General features: G+C 32.8%; 1 protein-coding gene across 3 annotated transcripts in view; it reads left to right on the plus strand.

Annotated features, from left to right (window-relative positions):
• The window catches only part of ATP6V1H (ATPase H+ transporting V1 subunit H), a 100,395-nt gene that overhangs the window by 68,692 nt on the left and 12,558 nt on the right, over positions 1-19,145 (plus strand). For 2 of the 3 annotated variants that reach the window (XM_003759776.4, XM_012541325.3), the window contains one exon: positions 1,444-1,557. In XM_003759776.4, the coding sequence (XP_003759824.1) occupies positions 1,444-1,557 (114 nt within the window). Of the gene's footprint in view, positions 1-1,443; positions 1,558-4,047; positions 4,144-19,145 lie in introns of all 3 variants that reach the window. The other variant, XR_004230950.1, reaches the window with a different exon arrangement.

Consider the following 19,145-nt stretch of genomic DNA (forward strand, 5'->3'; position numbering starts at 1 on the left):
TAATCATCTAGCTTGTGCTTGAAAGACCTTCAGGAGGAAGAACCCATCATCTCTAGGAGACTGCTTATGACACTTCGGGACAGTTGTTTGTTGTAGTGGTTCATGAATTATCAAGGACAAAGTAAAATAATTAAACTTACAACTTTCTGCATATTAAAAAAAAAGAAATCTTTTAACATTCATTTTAATCACTTGTTATGATCACTAGATTCTTGATTACCTCTTTTAAAGAACCTGAACAGCAGTTAGTTATGTAAGAGAAAAACCAAAAAGAGGTAGTGTTTTGTTTTTTCAAAAGTTTTCATATTTCACGTAATTATTGAAATTGTCTATTTTATCTTGTGATTTCCTCCACTTCCCTTGTTAGCTTAAGAATTCTTCCTCCTTGACTTTAGCATTTTTGCAGTGACTGGGAAAGAATAGCTGTGGTAGTAGATAAATGTGAAAGGGTGGAGTATCCAAATCAATCTTGAATAGGAGTAGGTCTGGGGCATCTGCTCTGACAGGTAATGGAAAGCATCTCCTTTTTGGGTTCTACTGGGTGACCATGGAAGAAGGGCACATTATTGTGTTGTTTCACTGACGTGCAGCAAAGTAACACCAGACCATAGGCTACTAGATTTGTCTGGATGAGGCACTTCTGTGCTCAGCCACTCGAGACGGTGCTGAGGCTTGCTAATCTGTCCCCTGCACGGCTTCCTTTAAAATGGTTCCTGTAAACTGGTAGGATGATGTCACTATTTTTACTCAGAAAGTTTTAGTGCTACTTATTTCCTAGTAAAATAAAGTTTCAAACTACTATCTCTAGTGTTGAAATCCTGCCCCTATTTGGATTTGGAGTTAGAGTTTCTGCATTCAAGTCCTAGCTCTGCTATTTCCCACATGGATGATCTTGGGCAGTTATATCCCTTGTATGAGCCCTCATCTGAGGATGGTGAATTTGATACAAATCTCTAATGGTCTTTTTATTACACTTGATGCCTACTTTCCTCATCTTAAAGTAGGAACATAAACTATCATTTGTGAAGATATAATGGGAATGTATGTTTAGTTCTTTGTAAGTCTTAAATCACTATAAAAAGGTAAGCTGTGATTATTGTCATCCTCATTTCTTGCCCTTGAAGTTCTTCCTTTTAAGGTTCAGCCTTTGTGATGGAGCTTTTTATGCATGTGTGCATATATGTACACATACAGTATAGCAGAAAAATAGGAATAAGACTTTTTTCTTTTACCTTAAAATAGAGTGTAAATATTATATATACATCCAGATTCATTAAAAAATGCAAGATACAAGTACATATATTTTTGATATGGTTACTAATGTATTAAATTATTTTTAAAAATCCTTTGATATCTGTCATAACTAGTGGAACTTTTTACTTCTTAACAGCAAGAGGTTGAAAATAATTGCATCATTGTCACACAGTCTCCTCTTTTCCACAGGGTTATTGAGCAGCTTGGTGGGAAGCAGTTGGTAATGAACCATATGCATCATGAGGACCAGCAGGTTCGCTATAATGCTCTTCTGGCTGTGCAGAAGTTAATGGTTCACAACTGGTATGTGCAAGCTTTTTATTTTCTTCCTCTCATATATCCATCTGAAATTTCAAGTGTTACATTCTGTATTCTGAAAATTTATTTAAATACCTTAACAAGGACAGTATTAGTTTGGGGTTAAAATTATAAAAAATATATTTAGAATATTAAGTAATGACTGTTTTAAAGATAACTGTTTTAGTCTCTCTGAAAAATATGTATCTGTGGTGCCAATATCAAAAGCAATTAATATTCTTTTTTGATTGATAAAACTCTTTTTGGGGTATAAATTTAATTTTGATTTTGAAGGGTTGAATGAAATCTAAATTGCTTCACAATTAAACATAAACACCATTTATTTATGACTTTAAAATCTCTTCATGGTTTTGAAATCTTTAATTTTACTTTACATGTCCATGTTACTGGATCTTATCAGTTCAAGCATGATAATAAAACATCTTAATAAATGTTACATATATTATATATGTATATATCATCTTTGTGTGTCAGTAGCAGATATTTTGTCTTCTCCCTTTTTGCTTTTCTTAGTTTATTTTTTTTTAAATCAAATCGACCATTTCCCCAGATGCAGCACCAACAGTTTCTTCTTAGGGCAGAGAGACTAGGTCTTTCTTTTTTGGCTTTAACATATCTTGGGTGTCATCATTGGTCCATCTTCTTTTATGTTTAATGTTTTCAAAGGAGTATCAAATTATTGAAAATATTTCTGAATTTTTCCATTTTTAAGCAAATATGAATTCACATTGAGCTATTTTTACACTGCTATTGTGAAATATATTTAATGTAGACTGAGGAAAGTTTCCATTTCTGAAGACAAGAATTAATTTAGACTTGGGATGGATTTAAAAAAATCCAAAACAACAAACCTCTACCATTGTACTATATATAATTATAGTAAACTAGTAAGGAGGGGCTATTGTTGGGATCATACCTTAAGCATTTTGATCTTACCACTCAGAAATATCTGTGGTATGATTACCAAGTAGACAATTATGCCTAGGGAGGGTGGAGAAAAAGGAAAAGATACAGATTTCTTATTTTACTCTGCCCTCCCAAAGTGTAAGCAGAGAATCAAAATAGAGGCCATTCTGGAATGGTGTTCATCTATCCAGCATTAAAACATTATAAGCCTTTCTTTGAAGAAATGATCTACTTTAACATTCAACTTTTGTATATTTATAATAAATTATTTTGCTTTCTGGAAAATATATTTCAGAATTTTCCTTCCCCATTTCCCTCCAAACTACTTCCCTGCTCTTTTACCCCTACCTCCCAAACTTTAACGAGAAAGTCTATGCAAATGCAGGCCAAAATATATTTTGTGTGTGTGTGTGTGTGTGTGTGTGTGTGTGTGTGTGTGTGTGTGTGTGTTGTTATACATACCCATTGGCTACACACATACACATACCCCACACATATTTTATATGTCATACATGTACTTATCAGTATATACTTGTATGCATGTGTATTATATATATACATGCTAAATATGCCTCTATATGTGTCTATTTTATGTATACATAATTCATATATATATATACACATATATACTTAAAATGATTCATTGCAAATCCAAGCTACTTTTGGATTATTCTTGATTTAAGATTATACCTATGTCTTCCATTTTAGGGGACAATTGATAGTTAGTGGTATAGTAAAAATAGAATTCATTTGACTTTAGGTAGATTTGAGAATTATGGAGTCTAGATAGAGAGATTTAGAATCAGAAAATTCAGATTCAAATTCTGCCTCGGATACTTAATAGCTGTGTGACCATGGTCAGATTCTTTAATGTCTCTGGACCTCAGGCATCTCTCTGAGACTTATTTACTAAAATTTAGATGGTGTTGAAAATCTGTCATTGCAATGCCAGGATATAGATCATTGAATACTGACATAGACATTCAAATTTATTTTCAGTACTTTTGAAATTGTTTCATTATGCTTGTAGCACTAATTCATTTGGATTTCATTTATGAAGTTCAAATCTAAATTTTCCTAAATCTATTAAGGGAATAAAAGGAATTTATATAATCTATCAGAATACTGGTATGTGTTGTTTGTGTTCTGTCAGGTTCCTGATTTTTAAAAAAGAATCATTGCATTAATTTGAAGTGATGAGAACAACAGATGCCCTTTGATCCTTCTCTAAATTCCACATTTTGAACTTAGTCATAAGAGATAAGAGGCTGCAAGTAAGGCTCTGTGTGTTAGTTCGAGGACTAGTGATGGGGTGCTGGAATAGTCTTTATGGATCATAAATGGTAGGACATTATTAGTAGATCAGATCTCAGCTCACAGCCCATATTAATGATATGAATGGTTGTTGATCTCATCACAAAGACACAACTAGTATCCCTTGGTCATTGGAAGAATATTAGCCTTGTGCCTTACATATACAAAATGACAACATACTGTTAGAGTGAATTGATAGTTAAACCCTGGCTGTATAATGTTACATCATAAAATTTCATCATTTTTCTCCCACAGAATGATTTTAAAATCTAATCAATCAGCTCATAATTCAGAAGCAACATTCTGTGCATATGGAAAGCTCAGGACATCAGGAAAGAAACACTGAATTTTGTAGGTAGAGGTTGATAAATGAACTCCTTAATACATAGATTTCTTGAAGAATCACCTATATATTTTGAATTTTTTCTTTAATTCCCCCTCCCCCTAAAGAATCACAATAGGCAATAAGAACTTTGGTCCATTACATATTTTTCTACAGGCATCAGAATTTCTACAGTAGAGGTAGGTAAATTGAAATATATAGAGAAAGAAATTTAAGTATGAGGAAAAAGTATATTAAGGCAAATAATTAGATGAATTTTGTCTTGTTCTTCGCCTAGATAATTTTCCAGTCCCTTTCTAGGTTTAGTTATTCATCACATGATTCTGCAAATGTTTATTAAGTGCAAGGTATGGACTATCATGTTGGTCTGTATATGGGACATCTGCAAGGCTCATTTAAACTCCCAGAAATTCACACTGACTCTTGATTTTCTTTGGGCAAGAAAAATTCATAGTGACTAGATTGAACTAATCTATTTTAAAACATATGGGCAACTAAGTGGTTCAGTGGATAGATCACTAGACCTGGATTCAGGAAGATTCATTTTACTGAGTTCAAATTTGGCCTTTGGCACTGTGACCGTGAGCAAATTACTTAACCCTGTTTATCTCAGTTCTTCATCTATAAAATGAGCTGGGGAAGGCCAAGAAAATCCATTTGGATTTATGAAGAATTGGACAAGACTAAACAACAATAATAACAATTTAATTATAGACCTGAGACTGTCTACTTTGGAACACTAATAATGACTTGTAACAATTCTTCATTCTCACCATCATCAAGATTCTTTGTCAGGGACTAATGTGACACATTTCTAGAATCTGTTTAGGGCTATTTAGATATAATCAATCCTTTCCCTCTTTCCCCCCAGGAACGAACAAATCAAAACAACTAGCTATTACATAAAAGGTCCCCAAATTATGTGTCCATAGAATAAGATTTGTTTAATGTGAACATCAAAAGAGAACTTCACATTTTCTGGATCTTCTCTGAACTAGACTGTGAATATAGGTAGAATGGATTTTTTTTTGGTTGTTGTTGTTGTCAGAAGACTTTTGTTGTCACCAAACATCAGCAGGAATGCTTTGTATGGGGCAACAGTTTTATATTTAGTCTGAATTGAATTGAGACACATTGGCCTGAAGTGGCATTTTTCATGTCAGTAACCACAACATTAAAGTAATAATAATTAAAGGAAGACACAGTCATTATATAGGTTAAAAGGCAGAGCAAAACAGAGACTTAGGATTTATATCTCCTTATCTTCTTTCTAACTTTTTATTCCTTTTCACAATTGAGTACATGGTTATGATTCTAATAATGTTTTAGTTATTTTGTAGGCATGGTGAATACAAATATAGTGATTAAAATTGTGATGCTTCAATTAGATCTGAATAAAGACAGTATAGATTTTTCAACATATTAATAGCATTAACATCCTAATGATGAAACAATTTCATTTGAATTTTCATAACCTAAACCTTGTTTCTGACATTTTTCCAGAATAGTTTAGATCTTGTTCATCTTGTAGATCTTTGTTCATGCTCAAAACTTTTGATACTATCTCTATTGATGGATGATCTTTTAAAAAGTATAGTTATATGTATATCTTACATATATATTTGCATTTAGAGAAGAGAAAAGGTTAAGAACTTGATTATAAAACAATTCAAATTTAGATAAATCATTTTACTTCTAGCGTCATAAATGCTACAAACCACAGTGATGAGTAAATTAAGTTCTTTTTGAAGTTTCACTAATTAAAATATTTTATATATTCCATTCTGATATTAAACACTATCACTTCTCATATCAGTGGAAAGCAGTATGTAATAAAAGAGTATATTTTTCTCTAATTCTCTCTAAACCTACTTTCTTTTTTATAACTCTTTCAGGAATAATGAGGAATTAATAGTTAGTGGTTTTAAAGATATGCTATTGACTAGATGCAAAGTATATTTTATTGTTCTTCGTTCATTTCTGTTGTGTTTGACTCTTTATAAACCCATTTGGAGTTTTCTTAGCAAAGGTACTAGAGTGGTTTATTATTTATCTCTCCAGTTCATTTTTACAAGTGAGGAAATTGAGCCAAACAGGTTTAAATGGTTTGCCCAGGGTAACAGAGCTAATATGTGTCTGAAGCTATCTCCATCCAGCATTCCATCTGCTAAGCCCCCAAGTTGTGCATCCCAGGCATAGATTACCTTTCAAAAGGCACCAGCTAGGAGTTGGGATGCCATGGAAAGTAGCTAGCAAGGAAGTTTGGAACAGAGAGTGTATGGAGAAGGAATAATATGAAATAAATCTGGAAAAGTGAGTGAGATCCATACTTTTCAGGATTTTAAATACCAGACTGAGGATTTTGTTTTATTCTAGATTATACTATGATGTACAGTTAAATACCAGACGAAATCTGTATTACAAAAAGGAGAGTAAAATGTTCACAAGCAAGACTTATTGTTTTTTCATGTCTAGGTAGAAAATAAGTCCTGCTTGTGAACATTTTTCAGAGAACTGAAATGGATTTTGATTAATTAATTAATTAAATTAATTTTAATTTTGATTAATCAGCAAGTGCTATTATATCTCATCTCTGAGGCAGCTGGGTGGCTCTGGGCTTGAAGTCAGGAAGGCCTGAGTTCAAATCCAGCCTCAGATACTTGTTTGTTGTGTGAGATTGGGCAAGTCATTTATTTCATTTGCCCTAATCTACTGGAGAAGGAAATAGCAAACCAATTATGTTTCAGTTGCTTTTTTTCAGTAGTAGGAATACAAATATAAAACCCTTTCTACTCTTATTCTGAAGGATGGTGTGACATAGGGAAAGTTGAATGTGTTAGTTCAGGCATGAGGAATGACTTGGACACCAAGAAGAATTGGACTAAAGAGAAGTGAACGTGGGAAACAAAGTATTCTAGGCTTACTGCCTTTTCTTTTTTGAGGTGATGGACAGATCATGTCATCTAGATTTTTCATGGACTCTGGTTTGTTTTTCTATAACTGATAGATAGCTATAAAACAGCTCAGAGGATACTTCTGAAATGGAACAAATAAAAATGGTTATTACTTATTAAGATAAGCAAATAGATTTTTAGTTTGGGATTATTTTCTTAATTTCTTTTAAGGCATCCAAGTGTTTTATCTCATTTAAAAAAGATGTTTGTGGGAGAGGATATGTTAACAAGTTTTTGTTTTTTTAACTAAAAATTCAAGATACCTTCAAGAGAAAATGATAAAATCTATTACCTTAAAAGACACTTTTTTTGATCAGAATATTTCTGAATATTTCTGAATTGAAATTATTTTGCAATTACATTAAAAAAAAACTTAAAGGATATAGGTACTGAAAGCATTTCATTAGTTATTTAATTTAACTGTGATTCTGTCACAGCTATTACTTGCCATTAAAAAAGTGGATTCAGGAGAAAAAAATGCATAATTTTAGTACTTGCCCAAGTTCACACAACAAACAAGTATCTCTTGCCTGTGTCAAAGATGGCCATTTATATTTGCTCTTCTTTGGGATTACCCTGTACCTAGCCCACTCAGTACTGTGTAGGTGGATCCGCAGAGGGGAGACACCTGGAGTTAGTTTTATTCTCTTTCCTTCAGTTATGTGATGGTGAAGTTATGTTCCATCATGGTGAAGTTATGTTCCATCATAGTGAAGTTATGTTCCATCATGGGCTATTGCTTGAGAAAATTGATCTATTTTCTACTAAGACCTCAATACATGTATAGATTATTTTCATAAATACTTTATATACATAGAATTTAGCATGCAGTTTAATACTTGTTGATGTTTTTTGGTTCATTTTTTTAAAAAATAAAAAAGCTTGAAATTTTTTCCATGTTTTTGATTTTTTTCCCTCCCTTTTAGATCACTTTTTGTAAATCTGTACTTCAATTTCATTGAAATTGTTCTAATCCTACATGATATTGCTCTCTTTCACTTAGTCTACTCTATCTGCTTTTCCCTTCTGGCTATTTTTACTTTCTCTGTAATAAGCATATTCAGAACTTTGAAGTTCAAGTCAGTGACTGCTCTATCTTTGTTGGTAAAAAGACTGTTATAAACATCTTTGCTATTCTCCTATTGTTTTTAGGCTGACTTTGCTCATTGAGTGTCTCATCAAACTTTTTTCCATAATAGTGTAACCTCAACTGCATCTATGTTTTGACTGTATTGTTTTAGTTTTCATCATTTTTTAAAAATGGCATTTCATTTGCTTCAAGTATGTAAGAAATTATTGTATGGAAATACTGTAATCTATCCCTATTTGAGTTCAAGTATATACAATCGGAAAATACATATCTTTTATTTATTCAAAACTCCTTCTTCTTTCCTCTTCTTCATTGCATATCACTCAGATGTCTTTCTTCCAGTATATTCTCTTTTATCACTTCCCAAAGCAAATTCTTCTAAATGCACCTGTAAGCTCACACCATCATGCCTTCTTTAGTAGATTGTCCATATTCATTATCACTCTTTCAGTAATCCTTAATTTTTTTGCTTGCTTGCTGATTATTATTCTCATTAACATAGGTTCACAGATGTTATCCTCCACTCCTAAATCTTATCACTTTTCCACTCCTATCTCATATTCAGTCTGTTAGCTTGTCCCAGCATTTCTGCCTTCAGAACATTTCTGCTGTGTATCTTCCCTTCTTTTCTTTGACACTGCTATTTTTGATTTTACCCTATCATCTTATGCCTAGACTATTGCAGTAGCCTCTTTATTGACCTTTCTGCTTCAATTCTTTTCTCCCACTTCAGACTGCCTTCCACTCAGTTATCAAATTAATCTTTTCTCACACTACTTCTGCCTTTTCTCTTTGGTACATTTTAGGGGTTCTGCAGAATCAAGTAGATTATGATGATGAGAGCTAACATATTTACAGCACTTGCTATATCTAGGCATTGTGCTAAGCACATTACAATTATTATCTTATTTGATACTCACAATTTTGAGAGGTAGATATTATTATTATCCTCATTTTGCAGATTGGGAATTCAAGACAAAAAGTGACTTGTCCATAGTCAGTTAGTAATTGTCTGAAGACAGATTTGAACTCAGGTTTACCTGACTCCTCCAGCTCTAGTATTTAATCCACACTACCATTCTAGTCATTTTCATCTCTTTCTTTTCTTATATTGTGTCTTTGTCCTCTGTTATTCCTTGAACAAAACACTCTATCTTTTTACTCTGAGCATTTTCACTGGCTGTCTCCCAGGCTCAGGATTCTCTCCTTTCTTACTCCTACTACTTGCCTTCCATATCTTCCTTCACATCTCAGCTATTTCACATTGTGCAAGAAATCCTTCTCAGTCCTCCTTAATATTAATTCCTTCTCTCTGAAAAAAAAAAAAAAAGTTTATCTTGTTTGTAGATCAATTGTTGCATGTTGTGTTCCTGATTAGATAGTAAGCTTTTTTGAGGACAGGAACTTTTTTTTGCCTTTCTTTATATTGCCAGTATTTGGCACATTGCCTTACACATAGTAAGCACATAACAAATGCTTACTAATTGGGTTTGAAACAACCCTCCTCTTCCTCTTATCCCCCCAAATCCAGCTATTTTCCTCTGGTTATCATCTCTTATGTCTTCTCCCTTTCATGGCTAAATTCCTTGAGTAAATTTTTTATACTAGCTACATTAACTTTCTCTCTTCTCCACTTTTTCTAAAGTCTTTACATCTGTTTTTTGATCTCATCATTCAGTTGAAATTGATCTCTTTAAAATTAACGTTGATCTTTTAATTGCAAATCTAATGGCCTTTTCTCAGTCTTATCTTTCTTGATCTTGATCTAACTTCCTTTTCCTTTAGGCTCTTTCCTCTATTTCTTGACACTGCTCTTTCTCAGTTCTTTATCCTAAACTCCAAATTCTTCTCACTCCCCCACCCCAATCCCACATTCAATCTCTTAACAAGTCCTATCATTTCTATCTTTAAAACATCTCCATTTGTGTCCCTCTTTTCTTTGACACTGCTACTACCTTGATGTAGCTCTCATCACATCACGTCTATTTTTCTGATCACTCCTTGGTCTCACTTGCTAGATTTTCATCTAGGTTACAACCACTAATTGTAGGTATACCCCAAGGGTCTTTCGGTGTTCTTCCCTCCCCACCCCCCCACCTTCTCCTTCTAAATTAACTTGCTTGGTGATCTTATTAACTTGTATAAGTTCAGTTTTCAGTCATCATCTCTATGCAGATGATTCTCCAACCTGTTTTTCCAGTTCCAACATCTCCCCTGACCTCCATTCTCACATCTTCAGCTGCCTATTATATATCTTTAACTGAAGTTCCTATAGACAGCTTGTAATTTCTATGTCCGAAGCAGAATTCATTTTTTCCCCAAACCCTCCCTTATAAATATTCATATTACTGTTGAAGGTACCACTATTTATCCCATTTATAACCCTTGAAATTTCACTTTCATTTCTCTTCCCTCTATCCATATATCCAGTCTGTTGCCAAGCCCGATGAAGACCCCATTGCAACATTTGTCATATAGTCTCTAGTCATACAATTACCATCCTTGTGCTTTCTCTCATCTCACTCCTGAATTATTTTAACAGTCTTCTGGTTGATTTCCTTGCCTCAAGCTTTTCCTCACTATTCTATTCTTTACTCAGATGCCCAAATGATCTTCCTAAAGAACAGACCCTTCATTCTTCCAACTCAACAAATTCCAGTGACTCTTTATCCCTTCCAAAATTAGATATAAAATTGCCCCTTTTCAAACTTTTTCACTTTTGCATCCTGCTACTCTCCATATACTGTATAATCCTTGAGGCTTTCACATAACGCTTTGTCTCTTTGCCTCTTTCCTGTGATGGGTAAAATTTGAAAGAGCTGAAGAAACAAAAGTCTTGAAGCAAAAGTCTTTAAGCTAACAGGGGGGCCATTGGAATTTGATGCTAACTCTCCACTTTCCATTAGTAGCTCTACTTGGTTTGAACTCCAGGAACATCATAATCCATCTAGGATAAGCTAATCATCTGAAATTTATTTCATCAAGCTGATTGACTCAACTTTGGATACTCTAGTTCTCAACTCCCTACTTAGGATAGTTATCTTATTCCAGGCCATGAGTAGAAGTCAGGAAAGTTTGAAAAGACATGAGTGGTGTTGGGACTAATGGAGCACATATATGATATCATATATGATAGAGGAACATTAAATTGAAAGGTATTGTAATCTAAGAAGCAAACTGAGAAGGTGGGATGGCAGGCTTGTGAAAGAAAGACCTTGAAGATATCATATGATGATGTCATATGAAAATGGTTTGAAAGAATTGGGGTGGGAGAATGCTTAAGAGGCAAGGTTAGACATTAAGAAGCATTCCTACTCCTTCCACCACTGTCTTTCTTCATGTGGAATTGGAAGGGGAAGGGCACTAGTAGGACTGAGGGCCACTTAGAAATTTTTTTCCCATGGGTTACTATGGACAAAAATTTCATTACCAAATGGGCAGTGTGCAGGTAATGAGCCTTTTTCTAGTTTTGAACCTTTTTTTTCTTCTCAAGTCATCTGATAATTGAAAGCCATTTATTCATTCTGTAGTTGGAATCATTAAACCTGCAGCTTTTTCACTAAGCTAGAAGCTGGAAGAGCTTGGTTCATTGTCATCAACTTCAAGAACTCAGGGTTACCTCCAAAACACCACAAAATCCCTTAGAATAGGGCTTTTGTGAAGAGTTATATTTATGATATCAAAAAATCATTTTACTTAAAAAAAAGATTAAATGAGGATAAAGAAAGTTTGGTAAAACTGAGAAGATGATGAATGATGGAAGTCTTGGACTAAGAGCAAATTATTATCTTAGATATATTAGTGTTTTAATGTATTATGCACACATTTGCCTACTAAGATTGCATTGATGCCATTAAAAATTTTAATTTCTTTAACAATTAAACAGTTGTGGTTTGGAGGAAGAGAAATTAATAGTTATGTTTCTAATTCTTTTAGTTTGTTTGGGGGAAGCTGTAATCTTACTGTATCATCAGTAGATGAGGTTATTATTTTTTTAAATATATGGAAGCCTATACTGATATAGTGAATCTACTTGGTGCTTTAAGTACCATCTTCATCATCCATCTGTCTATCTGTCTTTTATTGTTATTTTTTAGTTTTGTCTGGCTATATGATAGCTTTTGTTTTTGCTTTTTTTTCTTTTTTTGACAAAGATTTGGAATGGTTTGCTATTTCCTTCTCCAACTTACTTTATAGATGAGAAAACTGAGGCAAACAGGGTTGAGTGACTTGCCCAGGTTTACAGAGGTATTAAGTATATAAAGCCAAATTTGAATTCAGAAAGATGAGTCTTCCTTACTTTACTTACTTCCTTACTTGCCCAGGTTCACAGTGCTATTAAGTATCTGAGATCAAATTTGAATTCAGGAAGATGTTTTCCTTACTTCCTTATACACACGCACACCTACATACATATGGAGAAAGAGCCACAGATATTTGAAATCCACTATCTGAAAGTATGCATTTTTGAAGCCATAATTTTTGCTTCTGAAAGAGGTAATACTTTGTTGAGTCTATAATTTGTCAACACCAATGTTTAGGCAGTAAAATTACATCTTTAAGGAGAAGGCATTATAACTTTTGTAGATAATCAAATCCTTTGGAGATTCAATATATGATGACTGAAATAATATGAATGCAGTTATAAGGCCCTTAAAGTCACCCCAGCTGCCCAAAGCATATCTTCGTTGAGCCATAAAAATCAAACCTGACTTTTTTTTTCTCCTTTAAGGCTAAAATAAATGTTTCCCTTAAGCAGAAATTTTGTAATGGAAAATCTAGTTGTGTATAAACTTCTTATTGCAATTCCCAGTCTAGCATGAGAACTTTGATTTATTTTAGCATTTTATATGATAACTAAGTAAACCACAAAAAAACTTAAGTTATTGACTGCCAGAGATTTGATTTGGACTTTGTTCTATAGCAAAATATTGTTGTGAAAAAATTTAAAACATAGCATATGTATAGCCTATTATTCAGGTATTCTTTAATAATGAGATTTACATGTGTGGAGGAATGGACATTGGACATTGAGTCCAACTGCAACATTTTAAAGATTGGGGAAAGAGTGGTTTAGAGAGGCTAACAGATTTGCTTAGATTAAAAAACTATTAAATATTGGCTACAGTAATTGGGAAGATGGTGATGATATACTTATATGTTCATTGAATTTCACATGAACATATTTTATCAATCCTGAAACTACTGTTTTAAACAACTTTTTTTTCTTCCTGATCATTTATCAAATTTTGAATCTTGTTTTTGGCAGTTATATACCTCCTTTTCTTTAAACAGTTTTTTGTGGCTAAGGAAAAATGTTAAAAATTAAGTGGATATATCTTATTTTTCACTTATTGACAAACTCCAACAGTTTAGTTGTGTTCATCAGAAAGAAGCTTATGCCTTGTGTCAATAATTTAAAAAGCCAAGAATTTAAACCATGAAGTAACCCCCATATAATGTAATTATGAAAGCAACTCGGACACTTGTGGTGGAATTTGTTATTTTTCTTCCAAAACACAATAACATTTCATAAGAAATGCCAGAGAGAGAATGTGTAACAATATATAATAAGAAATGTTATAAGTAAGTGTTCTTTTTTTTGCCTTTTTATTAGAAACTTGATAAAAATCAACAAAAGAACATTTCCATATCCAAAGAACAGATTTATAAATAAAATTGAATCATTTATGTATAGCTTGTTTTTTTAAAATACAAATTAAATTTAACATGCCACCCATATAGCTTTGCTTGGTTTTTGCTATTTTTTGAACTTAATTCTGCTCTCCTTTATATTTAAAAAAAATGTTTTGTTGATTTTTTTTGTATCCTTAATAATCCATTTACATACCTTTATATACATATAATCATAAGAAATTAAGAGCCCTCACTTGCGACAAATAGTGTAGACAAGCAAAATAAATATGTAAATTAGTTATATATTGAAATGAAAGCCTTATTCTATAGGTCTACCAAAAGAGTTAAGTATTTTTCAGCATTAGTCTTTTGGAATCATAGTCTTCTGTAGTCATAGGATCGTAGATTTAGACTTGGAGGAAATCTTTGACATTGAGACCAACTCCAACATTTTAAAGATGAGGAAAGAATGATTCAGAGAGATTAATAGACTTGCTTAGGTTAACACAGCTAGTAAATATTTGCAAAGCATTTGAATCCAGATCATACTGACAAGTCTAGATTCTATTCACTCTCTGTACTGTCATTCCATTGATTAGATTTCTTTCAGATGTATTTGTTATAATGTTTCCTTGCTCAAGAAAGTAAGTTTTGCATAATTTGGTATAGCACTAAATATGTTATTTTTGTTATATTGTCAAGTCCCAAACATTAACAGTTAATTACTTAGGTCTGCAAAGAGTTCTTTATAGTTGAATTTTATATAAATTTATGTAACTTATATAGAGAACTTATATAGTTCTCTATGTTGCTTGGTTTAAAATTATTAAAAATAAAGGAGAAGGAAGTCTAGGTTGCACTTGGGAAATTACATGTAATAAATCAAATAAAATCTAGCAGGAATCGAATAAAAATTGCATTCAAAGTAATCATATAAATTCTGGGATAAGGAAATTGATACATAGCTAAATTTTCCAACATAAAATTTTTGCTTTAGGGAAACTTGCTTATTTTAAGCATAATTAGTAAAGGAGACAATAGAAGTAAGGTGTGATTCTTAGTGGTTAAGCAGAGATATGATACAGGCAGCTGGAATGATTATGAGGGCCCATTTAACAATATTTCAGTTTTCAAGGAATCTTGTCATGAAAAAGAAGGAGGTATAGGATAACTATCTGAAATTATAGGATCTAGAAAGGATTTTTATTAAGGATGGGAAGAGAGTATGTTTGTAGGCAGTGGGAAGGAACCAGGATGGTGAGAAATTAAAGATTCTAGAGCAAGAATTTTTAATTTGTGTATGTGTGTGTCATGGACCTCTTTGGATCACTGTGCACCCTTTTTCAGGCTAATTTTTAAAATCCGTACTGTATATACAATTTCAAAGGAAATCCATTACGTTGAAATATAATAATTATCAAAAAAGTTTGTTTTTAAAAGTTCACATCCCCAATTAAGAATTTTTGTTTCATAAAGAATGGCATTAAAGGAACTTAGTTCTTCATATCCACTTTCCTTATTTTACATATGAGGAAATTGAGACCCAGGGATGTTAAATGGCTTTTACAGGCCAACACAGGAAATAGCTGAAATCTATTCAGACTGAGGTTGGCTTGACTCTCAAGTCCAAGATGTTATCAGCTATGCACCCGGAAGGAAAGAGAAAGGATGAGTTAATCAGTGCCTACTATGTGCTAGAGTTTGTGCTAAAAGCTTTACAGATATCTCATGTGGTTGTCACAACTCTGAAAGATGTTTTTATTACTCCTATTTTATACTTGAAGAAATTAAAACAGAAGTTAGGTAATTTGCTCAGGATTTGCAGTAGTTATTATGGATAGTTAGAATAAACAATCACAGAGGAATAAAATGACTGTTGCTTTTATTTGATATGTTTGAAATTAGATAACATAATTTGTAGTGATCCCACTTAGTTCTGTTATGTAATTTAATCCATAATTTTTCTGTGACATAAAACATATCACAACCTTTATTCATTCTTTTATTTAGAATAATTAAAAAGTGAGATCTAGTATTATAAATAGATCACCTGGAATGGAAAGAAAAATCTAAGAATTAAGCTCCTCAAAGAACATAAAGACCAAAAATTATTCCACAAGTTACAAAAACAAATTTGCCTAGTATTAACATGAAAAAATAATGTTGAAATCAGAAGTCTCCAAGTAGAAGATTCTCAGATCCATTTGTCTAGTCCTAATCTTTCCTTTGGCCTCCAGCCTCATATCTTCAACTGCCTATTGGACATCTCAAACTAAATGTTGCATAGACATCTTACACTTAACATGTCCACAACTGAATTCATTACTTTCCCCTTAAACCTGCTAAGCTCCCTAACATCCATATTACCGTCAAGGGTACTACCATATATTTTTTCCCCCCTCTGCCCATCTTTGTTCTTCCTCATACAGTCTCTTGCCAAAGCCTGTTGATTTTTCCTTCAAAATATCTTTCTTATGTACCCCTTTTTCTCCTCTCTGGTGTGGGCCTTGATCACCATGATTATGCATGGACTATTGAAAAAGTGTAGAGGTTGACCTTCCTGACTCAATTCTCTCCTCTCTCCAGTCTTATCCTCCACTCATTTGTCAAATTGTGCTTCCTAAAGTACACATATGACCATGTCACTTCTTAATTCAATAAACTCTAGTGTTCCCCATCACCTTCAGGATTAAATGTAATGTCCTCTGTTTGGCATTCAAGACTTTCATAACCTGCTCCACCTTCTTTATTTAACAGTCTTAGATTACTTCCCATGTAGGAGGTCTTGCTTAAAGTAGTGACTACAATGACCTCAGTACTCTACAGTGGATGGAACACAAGAAAATTTAAAAGTAACTGCAAGAAACAATTACAAAAAATCTTCCCCAAACATTTCAGAAAAAATAACCCTTCCAGAATTATTTATTCAGAATCTTCCACCTCTCAAGAAAGAAAAATTCTCAAGGGTTAAAGTCCCCATAAAGAAGCAAAACATGGAGAGGTATAGTAGATAGAAACATTTTTAAAATGACCAAACGAATGAAAATTCCTAACACAGTGAGAAATAAAAACAATGAAAAAAATGCAGTGAGGGAATGTAGTCACTGATCTACATGCAGGATGATGTAGAAGATAAGATGCTGGATTTGGAGTTAGAAAAACCTGAATTCAAATCCTTCCTTAGACTCTTAAGAACAGTGACCTTAGTCAAGTCATTTAATCATTTTTAACTCTAATTTCCTGATCTGTACAATAATAGGGTAGGGATTGAATTCCTCTGAGGTATTTTTCAGCTCAAAGTCTAAGATATTATGATCCTAAATTCAAACTTTCTTTGATTCAGTAGTTGCTACTACTAAAACACAGCTGCTAGAAACCCACTAGGGCCCTGCTCCATCCTGTGGAGCAGGCAGAATTTGGAATTGCTAGAACAATTTTGCTTTTTAGGATATTTTTTCCCCCTGTAAAGGTTATCTTGGTTTATTTTCTGTTTGATTGATGTCTTTTTTTGGCAGAATAATTGACTCTTCCGTCTAGTGTTATTTTCCTCAAGTGAAAATTTTTAACTTAGAGAAGCAAAGATTGAGGATGAGGAAAAAAGATTGAAGAGAAACACATTATTCCTGTCTTTAAATATTTGAAGGACTGTCATGTAGAAGAGTGATAGGTTTGTTCTTGATTGCAGGATGAAAGTAATGAAAGTAGACTCTTTAAAACTAGGAGCAGATGTGTGGTTGCAAAGGTTTGATAGAAAAACTTCCTAATAATAACTGTCCCATAGTGGAATAGCTTGTTTCTGGAGGTGGTCACTCTCCTACATTACAGGTCTACAAATAAATACTAAAACTTGTCAGTAATTTTGTAGAGGTAATTCTTTTTCATTTAGATGCACAGTGGATAGAGTGCTGGACCTGGAGTCATGAAGACTCAAGTTTATATCTGGCTTAAAATATTGCTCATATCTCAAATGCTGCAACCACAAGGGTAACTCATAGCAATGCTTCTTATATAATGAGACAAGATAATAACCAGAATATATACTTTCCCCCCGTTTCATTGATGGTAATCAATAAAAAATCCAGATTTAGAGATTGCCTATGTTATTGAGTGTTCCAAATGCACCTCTTCACAAATAACATGTTGACAGTGTAAGGCACAGAATGCCATTGGGCCATTGGATTGCTTTAATATAGTTTTGGTCATTCAAAGGATATTCATTTAGTAAAGCATGTTGCCAAAACCAAATAAACAAAATATGCATATTGCTTAGATTATGATATGCAGTTAGATAGAAGTTCCATTGGATTAGTCTTTCAGTACCTGTTTTATGACAGGTCTTGCAGGTAGACAACCTAGAATTGAACTGGAATAATGTTGTATCAGTATGGGGAAATCATTCAGCTCTTTCAATAATTCCAGGACATTTCCTGCTTAACCAAAGCCATTCTAATTAGCACGACAAATAATGATGTATGCTTGTTGTTTAGGACACTAGTATTTCTCACTTGTCTATTACTATAGAATACAATGGGAAGAATCATGGTGGATGCAAGTAGGATAAGTATGTTGCTAGTAGTAATATGATGAGAAGATACTATCCATATTATCTCTGTAAAAAGAGATGTGCTGGAAATGAAACAAGTGCATAGCAGCCTTCATATGAATGTGTTTTTCTGAAATATTAAGATTTAAACTTTTAATTTGAAAAATATAGGCCAATACAGATATATACCTATTAAATAGAACTGTGAAAAAGAAATATTAACTTTAACATAAAAAAAATAAACAAATGGAATACTAAGTGTAGGCATATATACAAGATAGGTATTTAGGCCATTATCCCTAATACACATCCTAGATTGATTTTATAGTTTTGTCCATCACAAGAACATTTACTATTTTTGGAAAAGTTATTTTCTCAGCAGCAGCAGCAACAACAAATGTCACTACCACCACCAATCCTTTTTTTTTTTTTTTTTAAATCATGAATTAATAATCTTTAAGTGACTAGTGGCAGGTACATTAACTTTTAATTTTTCAAAAAAAAATTGATCAGCATTTGACCAATTGTTCACTGATTTAATCTATGAACTAAAATATAGCTAATAATTTGAATTAACAATCCAGTAGTTTAAAATAAAATTTTAAAAACTTGTTGTTACTGAAAAAGGAAGATTATTTTCTTTATAGTTAATAAAGATACCTTGTCTGTTTTGTTTTTTATTTATTTATTTTTATCCTAATAATAGAATTTCTACCAGTGGATTGTGTTTCAGAAATTGATTTCTAATATTGTTTCTTTTTGTTATTCGTATTTCTCCTGAAATTT

This window comes from Sarcophilus harrisii, chromosome 1 (genome assembly GCF_902635505.1).
Source record: "Sarcophilus harrisii chromosome 1, mSarHar1.11, whole genome shotgun sequence".
Classification (NCBI taxonomy): Eukaryota; Metazoa; Chordata; class Mammalia; order Dasyuromorphia; family Dasyuridae; genus Sarcophilus; species Sarcophilus harrisii.